At 34.3% G+C, this 14,455-nt stretch overlaps 1 protein-coding gene across 2 annotated transcripts in view; it reads right to left on the bottom strand.

Annotated features, from left to right (window-relative positions):
• COL21A1 (collagen type XXI alpha 1 chain) overlaps nt 1-14,455 on the bottom strand; it is a 179,693-nt gene that overhangs the window by 22,938 nt on the left and 142,300 nt on the right. For both annotated transcript variants that reach the window (XM_070073928.1, XM_051854625.2), the window contains 3 exons: nt 5,264-5,308; nt 3,139-3,192; nt 931-984 (listed from right to left, as the gene is read on the bottom strand). In XM_070073928.1, the coding sequence (XP_069930029.1) occupies nt 931-984; nt 3,139-3,192; nt 5,264-5,308 (153 nt within the window). The remainder of the gene's footprint in view (nt 1-930; nt 985-3,138; nt 3,193-5,263; nt 5,309-14,455) is intronic.

Raw genomic sequence — 14,455 nt, 5'->3', positions numbered from 1 at the left:
AAACCGGGATATTCAGTTTCCATCTCACCTTAAAGTAACCTCACCGATATCTTAAATATATTTTTCATGCTCACCTTATTTTTTCTTAATCTGAAAGAAAGCTATCTTTCCCACAGGAATAGGGGAGTGAATATCTAATAAAATTTACTACAAGGCATTTTACAAAATTTTTTTTTCACAGACATTCCACTAAGTAAAAGTAAGAAAAGGAAAACTAGAAAATTAGTAAGATTTATCTTCAGTCATTGGTTTTGGAACAGAGCTCCACAGAGTTGCAAGGACTTCTAAGTGCCCAGTGAAACAGCAGAAAGGAAGAAGGGACAAACTGGTGAGTTTCTGGATCCTCCCCAGCTTGCACAAGTTCTGGTTTATTTTAGCCTATTTCACATACTGAACTTTTCCTTAAGACTTCATTCTTATAACTCATTGTTCATGAAATAATAAACACATTCATAGTAAAAATCAATGTAGTTAAAATTCTTATTGAGGGCAGGCATTTGTCTTGGCAGTTAAGATACCAGTTAAGATCCCCACATCCCACACTGGAGCCTGGGTTCAATACCTAGCTCCACTCCTAACTAGTTTCTTGCTAAGGCTGCCACTGGGAGGCAGCAGGTGATAGCACAAATGCTTGGATTCCTGCCATCCATACAGGAGACCTGGCTTCAGCCTGGCCCAGTTCTTGCTGTTTCAGGCAGTTGGGGGAGTGAGCCAGTACACAGGACACTCTCTCCACATATATATCCCTTCTTTCTCTCTCTCTCTTTCCCTCTCTCTCTTTCTTTCATCCTCTTCCTCCCTCCCTTCCCCCATCACTTTCTGTTTCCTTGTCTCTCAAATAAATAAAAAAAATTTTAACCGTCATTAAAGTTATAAATGGCCACTGTGATTGTACAAAGTTCTCAATCTTGTCAATTTCATTATATTTACCTTAGATCCTGGCGTTCCAGGCTGGCCTGGTAAGCCGGCAATTCCCATCAAGCCCTATATTTTAAAATGTGAATTTTAAGAATAATTTGGAGGAAAAAATTAAAAATTAAATCAATTTCCAAGTTATACATTTTCATAATAATTAATACATTAAATTACAATACTACATTTGGGAAATTTATACAAATACCTCCAGAGGGTAACAAAAGTAAAGAAAAATCAAATGATGCAAGATAGAATACAGGCTTAGTAGACCTTTGATAATGCTGTTGCTCAAAAAGCCTACATGTAGCAAAAATGAATAGAGTCTTCATAAAACACAACAGCAAAGAAAAAGTTGAGTTCTTTCTACATGCCTACCTTCTTCCTTGTGTAACAACATCTAAGAATAAAGCTTTCTCGTGGACATCATCTTGATCAATTTATTTAAAACATCTATCTTTAGCAATATTTTGAGAAGTAAAATCTAAATAATTATGTAACTATAATAAACACTTCAAAATACAAAATGGCCATATTTTTAACCAATCATGTGATTCAAAGTAAGACAAAGGGGACCAGCATTGTGGAACAGCTGGTCAAGCCACCATATCAGCATTCCAAATCAAGTGCCAATTCGAATTCTGGCTACTCCTCTCTGATCCAGCTCCCTGCTACTGCAACTGAGAAGGCCCCTGTCAACCACAGGGAAGACCTAGAAGGAGTCCTGGGCTGCTAGCTTCAGCCTGGTGCTGACCTGGTGGTTGTAGCCATTTGGGGCGTGAACCAACAAATGGAATATCTCTCTCTGTCTCCCCTCTCTGTTACTCTGCCTTTGAAATATTTAAACAAAGCTTTAAAAAATAACAATTATACTACTCTAGTAATTAGGACATAACAATTTAGATTCTAATGTAAATACTGTTATATGCACTTAAAACACTTGGCAAAAGAAATAATTAAAAAATATTCAATTAATTTCATCAGAAAGTATGATCTCAATATGAAAATAATGACAATAGCATGGCATCACTAACTATGCATTTATGTCAACTTAGGATGTTATACGCAATATTGCAATTATAAAATATAAAATATGCTAGTAAAGTGAACAAAATACTCAAAAATTTATATATAGATATTTTTGAAGTTCACTGGATACTATTCAGTGCTTTCTTTTTTTCTGGAGGTTAGACTAGATACTGATGAATAACCAAATTTAATTTATTATTTTAATTAACAAATAACTTGGTAACAATGATAGAAGGAAAATCATTCCATTTTAAAGGGAAGTACTTTCTTTTAAATCTCCTCAAAACTTGAATTTTTACTTAATGGACATTTCTCCTATTTACTCTATTTTTTACTTAAAGAGAAAGCTAATAACAGGCAATTCATAGATTAAAATCATCATCACTTCTAGTAAAAACTAGTATTTTTTAAACTTGTACACAAATGAAAAAGTTTCATAATTTCTAGTATCAAACTCGTATGTCCCTTCTAGTCTTAAAACTTAGTAAAATTACTTGCTAACTAATTTAGGCCTTTCCTGTACTACCTACTCTGAACATTTTCTCCTTTATTAGCACAATAAATTTGTAAAACATGAAAAAAGAAAAAGCACTGAGTTTTAGAACTTTTCCATGGTACTTAGTATTCTGTTTTAAATCAATAGCTATGGGGCGGGCGCTGTGGTGCATCGGGTTAACGCCCTGGCCTGAAGCACCGGCATCCCATATGGGCGCCGGTTCTATTCCCAGCTGCTCCTCTTCCGATCCAGCTCTCTGCTGTGGCCTGGGAAAGCAGTAGAGGATGGCCCCAGTCCTTGGACCCCTGCACCTGCGTGGGAGACCTGGAAGAAGCTCCTGGCTCCTGGCATCGGACTGATGCATCTCCAGCCGTTGCGGCCATCTGGGGAGTGAACTAGTGTTTGAAATACCCCTCTCTCTGTAACTCTGTCTTTCAAATAAATAAAATAAATCTTTTAAAAAATAAATCAATAGCTAAAGTATTTGATTTTGATTTATCTGTAATTTAATTTCAGTGGTCAACATTTTCAGAGTCTGAAAATGAGCATAAACATGATACTTTTCATAGAAATGGGTGTAATTTATGAACACCAAAAATCTAATTGATACATCCCTATAGTTTTGTGAACCCCAGAGCACAAACTCCTGGCACATAAGTAATAACATTTCAAACACCTTGATAACAAAGTTATTAACATACTGGCATTCCTGGTGCTCCTTTTTTCCCTTGTGGTCCTGGAGACCCAATTTCTCCCTAAAAGTGAAACACAGATCAAACTTAAAAGTTGTGTATTACCAATTAATTGCCAGGAGTTTTCTATCAAAGCATTTTGGAACGAAAATTTAGCATATATAAGCACAAGTAGCCTGTCTTTCATTCTTCTAATGCAAGAAATTGTAAAGCAAGGCAAAAAAAATAATGGACTTAACTTCTTATAGATATGGGCTTAGGGTATGAGGAATTGCTATTAAATATTTTCATTGTGACATACCATACTTTCAAAGGAACATCAAGTAGTTCAGAAAGAGTTGGCAAGACGAAACAACAGGGGAAAAAAATCAAGAGAAAATTTTTCTTGTTATCTTAGAGTTTAAGAGCTATTTATCAAACATAATTTATTTATTAATATTAAATCTAAATTAATAAAAATTAGTATTTAGAATAACAACACTTATTCTTCGATTTCTTGGTTTGTGGCTAACTAAGCGCCTAAAGGAAATTTTTAAGTCCAGAAAAGGACACCGCCTTTGAGACAGTGCTGGTCTTCTAAGCAGCAGGGAAGTATTCAAAGATCCCTCATTTTAATAAAATACACCCTGGAATAAGGACATAATTATGAGGATTGGAAGAGTATACAAATCTTGCCAAAGACAGACATATGAAGGAGTCAAGAAGGGAAAGAATGTTTGAAGGTGCATGCTCAGCTCTTGGGGAACAGTGTTGGCACTCATGCTAAGAGGGCAGGAATCATAAATATCTAATGATAAATCAGGATTTCCAAAGGGAGCTAAAGTGCTAACGATGACTATCAGCCGGAGACAGCTCACTATTCCAGAATTAGGATAACAGATCAACGACAAGCTGGCATGAAGCAATGAGCTCACAACCAACAATAAAGAAACAAGAGGCAGCAAGCCACAAGACTAAGAGTCAGCAGGAATAACAACACACTACAGATATTGGAACTGTCAGAAAAATAATTTAGAAATATATTTAAAAATTAAAAAGTAGAATCATGAAAGATTATTAGGGCTGAAAACATAAGGACTTCAAAAATATATGGAAAAACACAATAGAAGATTTTTCAAGTAAAAAATTTAAAATTGTGGAGAGTGTTTATAACATATGGTTTCTATGAATGTTTTGAACACCTTCTATATAACAAGTCTACCAAAAAAGATATGGTTTCAAAACTTAGAACTTCTTTAAATGTCATTAAACTTCTATAAATATGATTCTTGATAATTTTTTTAAATAAACTGATGTTTTTAATAATAGATTAAACAAAATGAAGAATATGTAAACTGGAACCTATATCCAAAAAAATTAACCAGAATATGAGACAGAATCAAAGATATGAAAATATGGATGCTTCTAAGAGATACGAGGTATAAAATTAGATGGATTGAAATATATATAACCAGAATTCCAGAAAGCAGATAGAATGAAGCAGAAGCAGTATGGAGATAATGGCTATTTTTTCCAACAATAAATGGAAGTAACACTGCAGCCCTAGAATGCAAACTGAATTTCCAACAAGATCCATGACAAGAAATCCACATCAAGACATACCACAGTGAATTTTAAGAAAACTAAAGACAAATATATTTAAAAGAATGCAAAACAAAGGGCTATATCACTTATAAAACAATGATGATTTGTTGTTAACAATATCAACCAGATGATAATAGAAATTACTAATTTATTAAGAGAAATTAATTGTCAACCTTAAGTTGTACACTAATTAAATAAAACCTGAAACCTTACTATTATTGTACAAAAGGAACATCTAAACATATAGTTCAGGAAGAAATAAGCTATACCAAAAAGATTATCTTAGATTACAAAAACCGGAAAAGTATTCAACTAAGACAGGCCACAGTCATATAAAACCAGATAATATTAACAGCATAAAATAACAGTAGAAGTAATAAAAACTAATTTGTAGTCAAAATAAAAGCTTCTGAAATTATATCATATTTGAATAATTAACCCTTACCATGATTGCTGTAAAGATGTACTCTATGTAAAAACAACAATATATCAATTTACTCTTTAAAGAGCAGATCCTGGTCCAAATTTTTACACTTTGATTAATACTCACCTTTTGGCCCATTAATCCTTGGCTTCCAGGAAATCCTGGGATTCCCTATAAAGAGATAAACAAATCATTAAAGCATAAGTCATAATTGGGATTTTTTAACTTGAAGAAAATACAAATGTACAAGTTGTATCATGCATATTATAACACTGCTACTTAACAATAATGGTTTTGCAAAAGAGAACATTTATGAGACTCAGCATTATATAAACATCTACCAAAATTAAAGCTTTAAATAAAGCCTGTCAAAGAGAGAAGCTGTGAGGAAATTAGTCTCAGTTCTTACTTCAACCCAATGTAAGTGTTGAAATGAGGCTGTTTCATTTGAATACATTCTATATAACTTATAATGTATAATGCAAGAAAAATTGTCAAATGATGTTCAGATTTCCAAAAGCCCTTACAATCTCCAAGCTTAAATAAAAATAAGTGAAACTACATAATTTCCTCTCAAGTGACCCTTGAAATATTCAGAAAACTTTACTCCTGATGAGTCCCTTGCTGGTGCCATCACAAACACACAACTCAGAACATGTGGATCCACAGAAGGGCAGAGCACTGGAGTCTTTCACATGACTCAATCCAAGTATACAAGATCTCTAGCAAGATTCAGATAACATCTTAATTCTGTACAGTTGAGAATAAACTTAACAAAATACTAGTGTGAAAACAGTTCTGTTATCAACCACTTAATGAATTTACTCAACATGACTATTACCCAAAATAAACAGTGTTGGTATCAATTCATTTTTATTTCTTAATAATTTTGCTTAGGTCCTTTTTTGGAGACATGTCAGTTGAAATAACTAACAGCATTCACATGTATACATATGTGTTGCCTTTTTTGGTAGAACAGGGAATTTAAAGGACAAGGAAACAGGGTCCCATCAGTAAGTCCTTGAAAGCTCTCTCCATTGTCCACCATCAGGGCTTTCACAGAAAGACAGGACTGTTCAGTAGATCAGGGTGGTGGAAGAGCTGCCACCGACAATGAGATCAAGTGTCTTCTATTACAGAGAGTCTATCAATACTTTGATGGTCCCATCTGGAGTTGTGGTTACAACCACTGATCAGTGTTTAGCCACAACAGGGAAATATGGGCACACAGTTATAATATTAATATTTAAATTTGACCTGCGCTGTGGCATAGAAAGTTAAGTTTCCACCTTGCCAGCATCCCATATGAGAGCCCGTTTGAGTCCCAGCTACTCCACTTCTGATCCAGCTCCATGCTAATGCACCTGGGAAAGCAGTGGAAGATGGCCCAGGACCTTGGGTCCCTGCCACCCACATGGGAGACCCAGAAGAATCTCCTGGTCCACCCCAGCCATTGTGGCCATTTGAGGAGTAAATCAGGGATGGGAGATTCTCTATCCATCTCTATCTCTATCTCTGCCTTTCAAATAAATACTATATTTTAAAAAAATATTTAAATTTGAATCATACATTAGAATTCAATTTAATTCTATTTAGCTAAATCAGTTTATCACTTCACAACACCCTCTGCAGAAAAGAAAAGTTATTTGTGAGCAATGACTGTCAACTTGGGGCTCACTATCTACCTGAAAAGACAAACCTCTATAAACACACTCTGAAATGAATTACATCTGAGGCAAAATATATATTCTCAATGTAATAAGTTAACATAAATACTGTTCAAAGTAAAGACCTCTGTTTCAATACACCATGATTTGGTGTGAAGCCTCCCATGTCCTCCTCCCATTCAAACACACATACACATACAAACACACACACATGCATACACATGTGTGTAATTCACTATAAATTCAGGATAAGTTCTGAATTTAATTAAAATATGTAAAACCTTATTAGAATCAAGGTAGCTGCACATTGCTCCATGCAGGAAAACTGGTGAAGTCTTAATACAATCTCAATTGGCTCCCAGATCTCTCAAGGTGACATGCCATGATTCAGGATACCATCAACCCTGAGAAGTTAAACTACTTATTCCATGGGAATTTAGGTCAACACGCCCTTACTTAATTTATGATGTTAGTATGAATTAGTTACAGATACCCTGAATCCAATGCTGTTTCTAAATCTGATCTCAGTGTTAGCAAGACCACTTCCTAGAAAGTTATGACCAGGCATCAACAGCATGAACAGCCCCCTCATTTCTAGCTCCCAGCAGTCCTTGAGACCCCATTTTGTCAAGGTTCACTCCCCAGATATCATATGACACCCTTTTATTAGGGTTATTCTAATACTGAGTTTGGTCTATATTGGTACATAAGCACAAATTTTATATTATTGTAATATACCAAAAATTGAGATAATTTAGAGTAAATTCCAGATTAAACAATGATTATTTTTTGTTTGCCTTTCAAGTTGGTCATAAAGTAATATATTTCATTGATAGCAAAAGATGCCATAATATCTTCTATGACCATATAAACTAAGAATTATTACTTATAAATATGAAGCAAAAGTATATAACCACAAATATTAAAATGTAAAGCATTTATATAAGCAATTCTGTATAAAACTAATAGAAGACAATAAGCATGCATAGACACAAAGGCTATTAAGAGAGAGTTTAAGCAGAAGAACCCAAGTTATTCAGTTATGTTAGTTAATAAAATTCTAGATACTATTTTTCTGGGATCCCAATACATGTGATGTTGAACTTTTGCAAAATTTATATTAGCAGAAATATCATTTAAAACTATTGAAAAGTTAACAGTTTGTTGATCTAAGAGTATTTAGTGACAATTACATCATACAGCAAAAATTTTTCCAAGCAAACTATTTTAGATTCAACTCTTAGTCCATGTGGGTTTGGGTTCAGGCAACTGTGAAAATGTGTAAGTAGAGACAGAAAAAGTATTTTTATTTGGTAAAATTAACTGGACATATTTCCCCTACTTTCAGTTTGGGTTTGAGAGCAGAAATTCAACTGGAAAATTCTGCATAATGTTGTGGTGAAAGAATGTTGACAGGATAAAATGTTCTAGAAGCTTCTCTTCAACTATTTAAACCATTTGTGCATAACTAATACATCATTAAAACAGAAGTGCATACTTTACAATTAACAATTCAGTGTCTATTTCTTAGAGATTATAATGAAGGAAATTTGTCCATGAAATACTACTTAGAACAGATAAAATATCACATTATACTTTCCTGCATGCCAAAGATGAATCTATCTCATCCATGAAACTGAACCATCCTGGATCAAATCTGCTTTTAAATAAGGCAGTACTTTCAATGCACTACAAGTCGATTTAATCTAGTATTGGTATTTTCTGTTAAAATGTTCAGCCTTTCTACATTGTTGTAGAGATATTTAATATCACACAGTTACCAAAATAATAAAAGCATGTTACATATTTTCTTTGGTTTTCTCAATAAGTAATTGATTTGGTCACACCTAAAGTTTCAAAGGAAAAAACACACACGTTGAAAGCCTCATTTATTAGCTGAAAATCTTACACTGTGATTACTAGTAAGAGTGTCAGGCAAGCAGCATGAAGCAGTCATGACAGAGGAGTCAGCGCATTGGCTAGTGGCTGACAGAGCCCAGACCGGTTATTTAAACAATGAAATCCTAGAATCTTCATTTTACACATGGGGAAGATCACAGAATCTAACTCACAGGGTGCCAGAATCTAAACTTTCCTAACTGCTGAGCCCAGTGCTGGCCTTACAATGAATGCATCTTTCTAACGTGCTCTCACCGCTCCTCCCTGACCTTTGAACATTCTAAAATGGATAAAAGTTAGTTCTTTTACATGTTCTAAAATTTTGTCCTCTTTCATCACTATGAAGATGTCAGTTAGCTACTTATTTACTTATTTTTGCCTTTCTTTACCCTGATTTCCAAAGGTTTCTGCTCTATGCAGGAAGACTCGCAATCTAAGGTTTACCACTGGAGGGCACCAACCAGTTGACATCACTACTCTGAATCAATCTGGCCTTTTCATGTTTGGCTTTCATTACACAATAATACTATAATGACTTTCCCATTTTAAATATATTTCATCACTATTTGTCTGAAAAAATATGACCAAGTAATTTAAATGTATTTGCAGTTGAATACCATAACATTTTTCAATCCTTGTTTTTTTAATTTCCATACTGACAGATTATGAGTGATCTACAACAGATCACTCTGTGGTAAAAGCACTATAAAGAGCAGTAACTCACAACTACAGTTGCCAGACCTAAAAGAAACCACTATACAAGTACTTGCAATAAACCTTTAACAGGGAAATTACCAGTTTTACTACTCCCATATTATATTCAAATTAATCTTCATAGGAAAAACATCATCTAAGAACACCAAATGAATTTATTTGACCTGGCCTGCAGACCACGACTCATGTGGATCCAAATTACCCAAATATGAATATTTTAAATAGAAAATGCTTTTAGTCGATATTTTAGGGCATTCATGTTTATATAGCACAGAGTATGTCAATAGTTTGATCTTACAAGTCACAGAAACAGACCAAAGATATCCTAAAAAGGAAAAGTTCCCTGATGGTTATTTTCAAAGCTATCTCCAGTTACTTGTACTTCTCTTACATACCAAAAGTCATTTCCACATTTTTTGCTAAGTCAACAAGGTGGTCTAAACAATGTTACAGTTTCAAAGGTATTGGTTTTTAAGACAAGACAAAAAGATAAATGATTAGCAAATTTAAATAACATATCCAGAAATGCAGAGACAGAGTAGGACTGCCTGGAAAGAACAAGATTAAGAAACCGGGGAATATATCTGCACTGTTACATCTTTGGAAAGATATATACAAGAATTATTCAAAAGATTCATTAAAAATAGAATGAAAATGTAAGTTAATTTTGGAAAACCAATGAAATTCATGTCTATAAGGGATCTTTTACAAGTTTATGAAAATGCATATCATGAAAAAACTATGTATTACTTTCAAATTTTGCACAAAAATGATCTTATGTTTTAATTCCATTTTCCACAACATTTTTAAGTTCCTTCTCTTGTCTGCCCAAAGCATTCAGAACAAAATCCTTCCCCATTTATATCAGAGACTACAGTAAAAGAATATTAAATTCATCAATGTTTTAAAAGGAATGTATCTATATGATTGAAAAATGCATCATTTTGATTGAAAAAGGTTAAAAATAATAGCAGAATTATTCTAAAATGAACTCTAATTCTTTGAAAGTCTAAAAAGTATGTACCACATTTTGGGGGCATATGAATCATAATTTCGGCAAATTTTTCATTAGTGGAAAAAGTAAAAAAGGATTTTTAAAAGAGTTTGATAGAGCCGGTGCCGTGGCTCAATAGGCTAATCCTCCACCTTGCGGCACCGTCACACCAGGCACACCGGTCAGGGCGCCGGATTCTGTCCCGGTTGCTCCTCTTCCAGGCCAGCTCTCTGCTGTGGCCCGGGAGTGCAGTGGAGGATGGCTAAGTCCTTGGGCCCTGCACCCAATGGGAGACCAGGAGAAGCACCTGGCTCCTGCCTTTGGATCAGTGCAGTGCGCCAGCCGTGGCGGCCATTGCGGGGTGAACCAATGGCAAAGGAAGACCTTTCTCTCTCTCTCTCTTTCACTGTCCACTCTGCCTGTCAAAAAAAAAAAAAAAAAAAAGAGAGAGAGAGAGAGAGAGAGAGTTTGATAGCTGTCTGAGTTTCTGAATAGATGTTATTCACCATTTTCCAGAAAAATAAAAAATTGAATCAAGTTTTTTGGAATTACATGTATGATAGAGGTCATCAAACAAAAATATTTAAAAACCACCAAATAAAAGGTGAAGCTAATTTGAAGAAAACAAATGAGGTTTTTACTTAATTTATATTACATAAATAAAATATTCACAAATTATCTCTAATCATATCTTTTCAGTGTATCTCTCATTTATAACTTCATATTTAGAGAATATTATGTATTAACTATTCTAAAGAGACCTAAATCTCTGTTCTACTTATGGTGTAGCAGTTCATTGTGAATGTTGTATTTATATACAATGTATATACGATTTTTGTTTTAAAAATGAAGTGAAAGACTAAATAAGCATTAACTAAACTAAAAAATTTAAAGCAATTACATTGGTTTCCTAAGCATCAAAACCAGGACTTGAATCAGTACTCAGAAATGTGATTCTGGCATCACAAGCAGCAGCTTAACCTGCTGTGCCACAATGCTGGCCCCCTCATTGATTTTTTTAATGCAGATAAAATCTATTTCCAAATGTTTTCTAAGAGTTATTTTCAATCAGGTTTTAAAACACAACCACCAGAACTAGCAATATATTATTACAATTGATTTTTTAATAAAAACAATTGAATTTTCAAACTGTATAATCTAAATTGTTAGATGTGGTTTGCATTCATGCTAAGAAGTGCCGTGTGAAATCCTTAACAGCGGATGTGGGTTTCCCATTAAGATTGGTTCATGCAATGTATATTAATAATGTGCCATTCCCAGAGCCCATAAAAGGAATGGGGAAAAGTATTAACAAATCTGTACAAAGGACTTAACAAGCTTACCCACACAATTGCACATAAAATAAGAACAACAGAACTGATAAGGATCTTCCCTATTTTCTTATCAATCTAAATTAAAATAATCAAGTGGGCAAATAAAGACATCTCCATATAACTAGCATAATAAAGTAGATTATTTCACACAAGAAATCATCATAATAATCTAACATAAACTTTCCCCAAGTATTTTATGTATGTCTTCTGCCTATATGTATAAAAGTAATATGTCAAATAATCAGACCACAGAAAAAAGGTGACTAAAAAATCCATTTGTTTATTAAGTAAACAGTAACTTGGACTGGATTAGCAGTTAACAGGACACCATAAACACAAGTATGGTTGTGGTTTAGCAAGAATTTGAAAGGCATGAGGAAAGGAAATAACAAAAGCCTCTATGAGCCAGTTTCCTCAAACTACTATAGTGCGCCCACACCTTTATTCCTGGAACAAAGAAACAGTAAACATTTCCAGATTAATGAAGGTAAACATATCCTTAATTAAGAAATATGTGCTCACTTCCATAGATACAGAAAATGTGGCTTTCTTTTTCTCATTTTCATGGCACTCCAGGGATCTCAACTCACAGAGTGAATTGAATCCCTGTCTATACATCTTCCCTGTGAGCCAACAGGCTCCTTGTTCACAATGAGGCTGGCTGGTGAGGAAAGAACTAGCTATTAAAAGGTGTGGACCACCTGACAAGGGTATTGCACTAAATACAACATGTCAGTGCGATGGAGCACCTGGACATGAATAACTGTGACAATAAATCAGTAGAAACTTTGAGAATACAGGTAATTTGGTTGGTAACAATTGGCCAAAATAAACTTACCATAATATTCAACAAGCAAACAGTAGAAAGATTATAGTTCTAAAGGAGTATAACAAGGGCTAAAAGCAACAATCAAATCACAATGTGTCCATTTCATTCCTGTACATTTTTTGTATTCTGTATTAGCTGCCACATATTACAGAAAACATATTTTTTTGGGGGGCACAATGGTTTCCAGTTGCATCCATTTTGTTGCAAAAGACAGGATTCCATTAATTTTTACAGCTGAGTAGTATTCCATAGTGCATGTATACCCTAATTTCTTTATCTAGTCTTCAGTTAATGGACATCTTGGTTGATTCCATATCTTAGCTACTGTGAATTGAGCTTCAATAAATGTGAGGTACAGATCACTTTTCATATGCTGATTTCATTTCCTTTGGGTAAATTCCAAGGAGTGGGATAGATAGGTCATATGGTAGATCTATTTTCAGATTCTTGAGAAATCTCTATACTGTCTTCCATAATGATTGCACTAATTTACATTCCCATGAACAGTAGATTGGGGTGCCTTTTTCTATACATCCCCACCAACATTTATTATTTTTTTGATTTTTGTATGATAGCAATTCTAACTGAGGTAAGGTAAAACCTCACTATGGTTTTCATATGCATTTCCCTGATGGCTAGTGATCTTGAGCATTTTTTCATGTCTGTTGGCCATTTGTATTTCATCCTTTCAAAAATTCTTGTTCATGTCCTTTTCCCATTTCTTGAGTGGATTATTTGTTTTGTTGTTGAATTTCTTGAGCTCTAGACCCTAGATATTAATCTTTTATCAGCTACAGAGACCGCAAATATTTTCTCTCATTCTGTCAGTTGCCTCCTCACTTTACTGAGTGTTCCTTTGCAGCACAGAATCTTAGCTTGATGTATTCCCATTGGTCTATTTTTTGCTTTTATTGCTTATGCTTCTGGGGTCTTGTCCAAAGAGTTTTTGCCTATGCCAATGTCGTCCAGACTTTCCCCAATGTTTTTCTCTAGTAATTTGATGGTAACTTGTCATGGATTTAGATTTGTTGATCCATTTTGAGTTGATTTTTGTATAAGGTGTAAGGTAAGTGTCTTGTTTCATATACTTGCATGTGTAGATCCAAAATTCTCAGCACCATCTGTTGAGGAGACTGTACTTTCTCCAAGAATAGATTTTAGCTTATTTGACAAAAATTAGTTGGTTGTAGATGTGCGGAATACTTTCTGAGGTTTCTATTCTGTTCCAATGGTATACATGTTTAGTTTTTGCCAGTATCAGGCTGTTTTGATTATAACTACCCTGAGTATGTCTTGAAATCTGGTATTGTAATGCCTCCAGCTTTGTTTGCATTATTTAAGATTGCTTTAGTTATTTGGAGTCTCTTGTGTTTCCATATAAATTTTAGAAATATTTCTTCTAGATGTGAGAATGCCCTTGATATTTTTTATTGAGATTGCATTAAAGCAGAAAAAGACACAACAAAGAAAGAGAACTATATATTAGTCCCTGGTAAACATAGATGCAAAAATCCTCAACTAAGTACTACCTAATCAAATCCAACAATACATCAGAAAGATCATTCACCTGGACCAATTGGGACTTTTCCTTGGTATGCAGGGATGGCTGAACATATGCAAATCAATAAAGGTGATGCATCACATGAACACCTCAAGAATAAAATCATATGATTATCTCAATAGATGCAGAAAGCATTTGATGAAATAATACAAACTTTTATGATAAAAATCTTTAAGCAAATCGGGTACAGAAGGAAAGTTCTTCAACACCATCAAGGCAATGTATGACAAAACCCCAGCCAGCATAATATTAAATGGGGAAAAGTTGGAAGCATATCCACTAAGATCTGGAACCAGACAAGGATGCCCACTTTCACCACT

The sequence above is a fragment of the Oryctolagus cuniculus genome, chromosome 5, assembly GCF_964237555.1.
Source record: "Oryctolagus cuniculus chromosome 5, mOryCun1.1, whole genome shotgun sequence".
Taxonomy (NCBI): domain Eukaryota; kingdom Metazoa; phylum Chordata; class Mammalia; order Lagomorpha; family Leporidae; genus Oryctolagus; species Oryctolagus cuniculus.
Note: the sequence above shows the minus strand (reverse complement) of the source record. Positions and strands in the feature narration are given on the sequence as shown.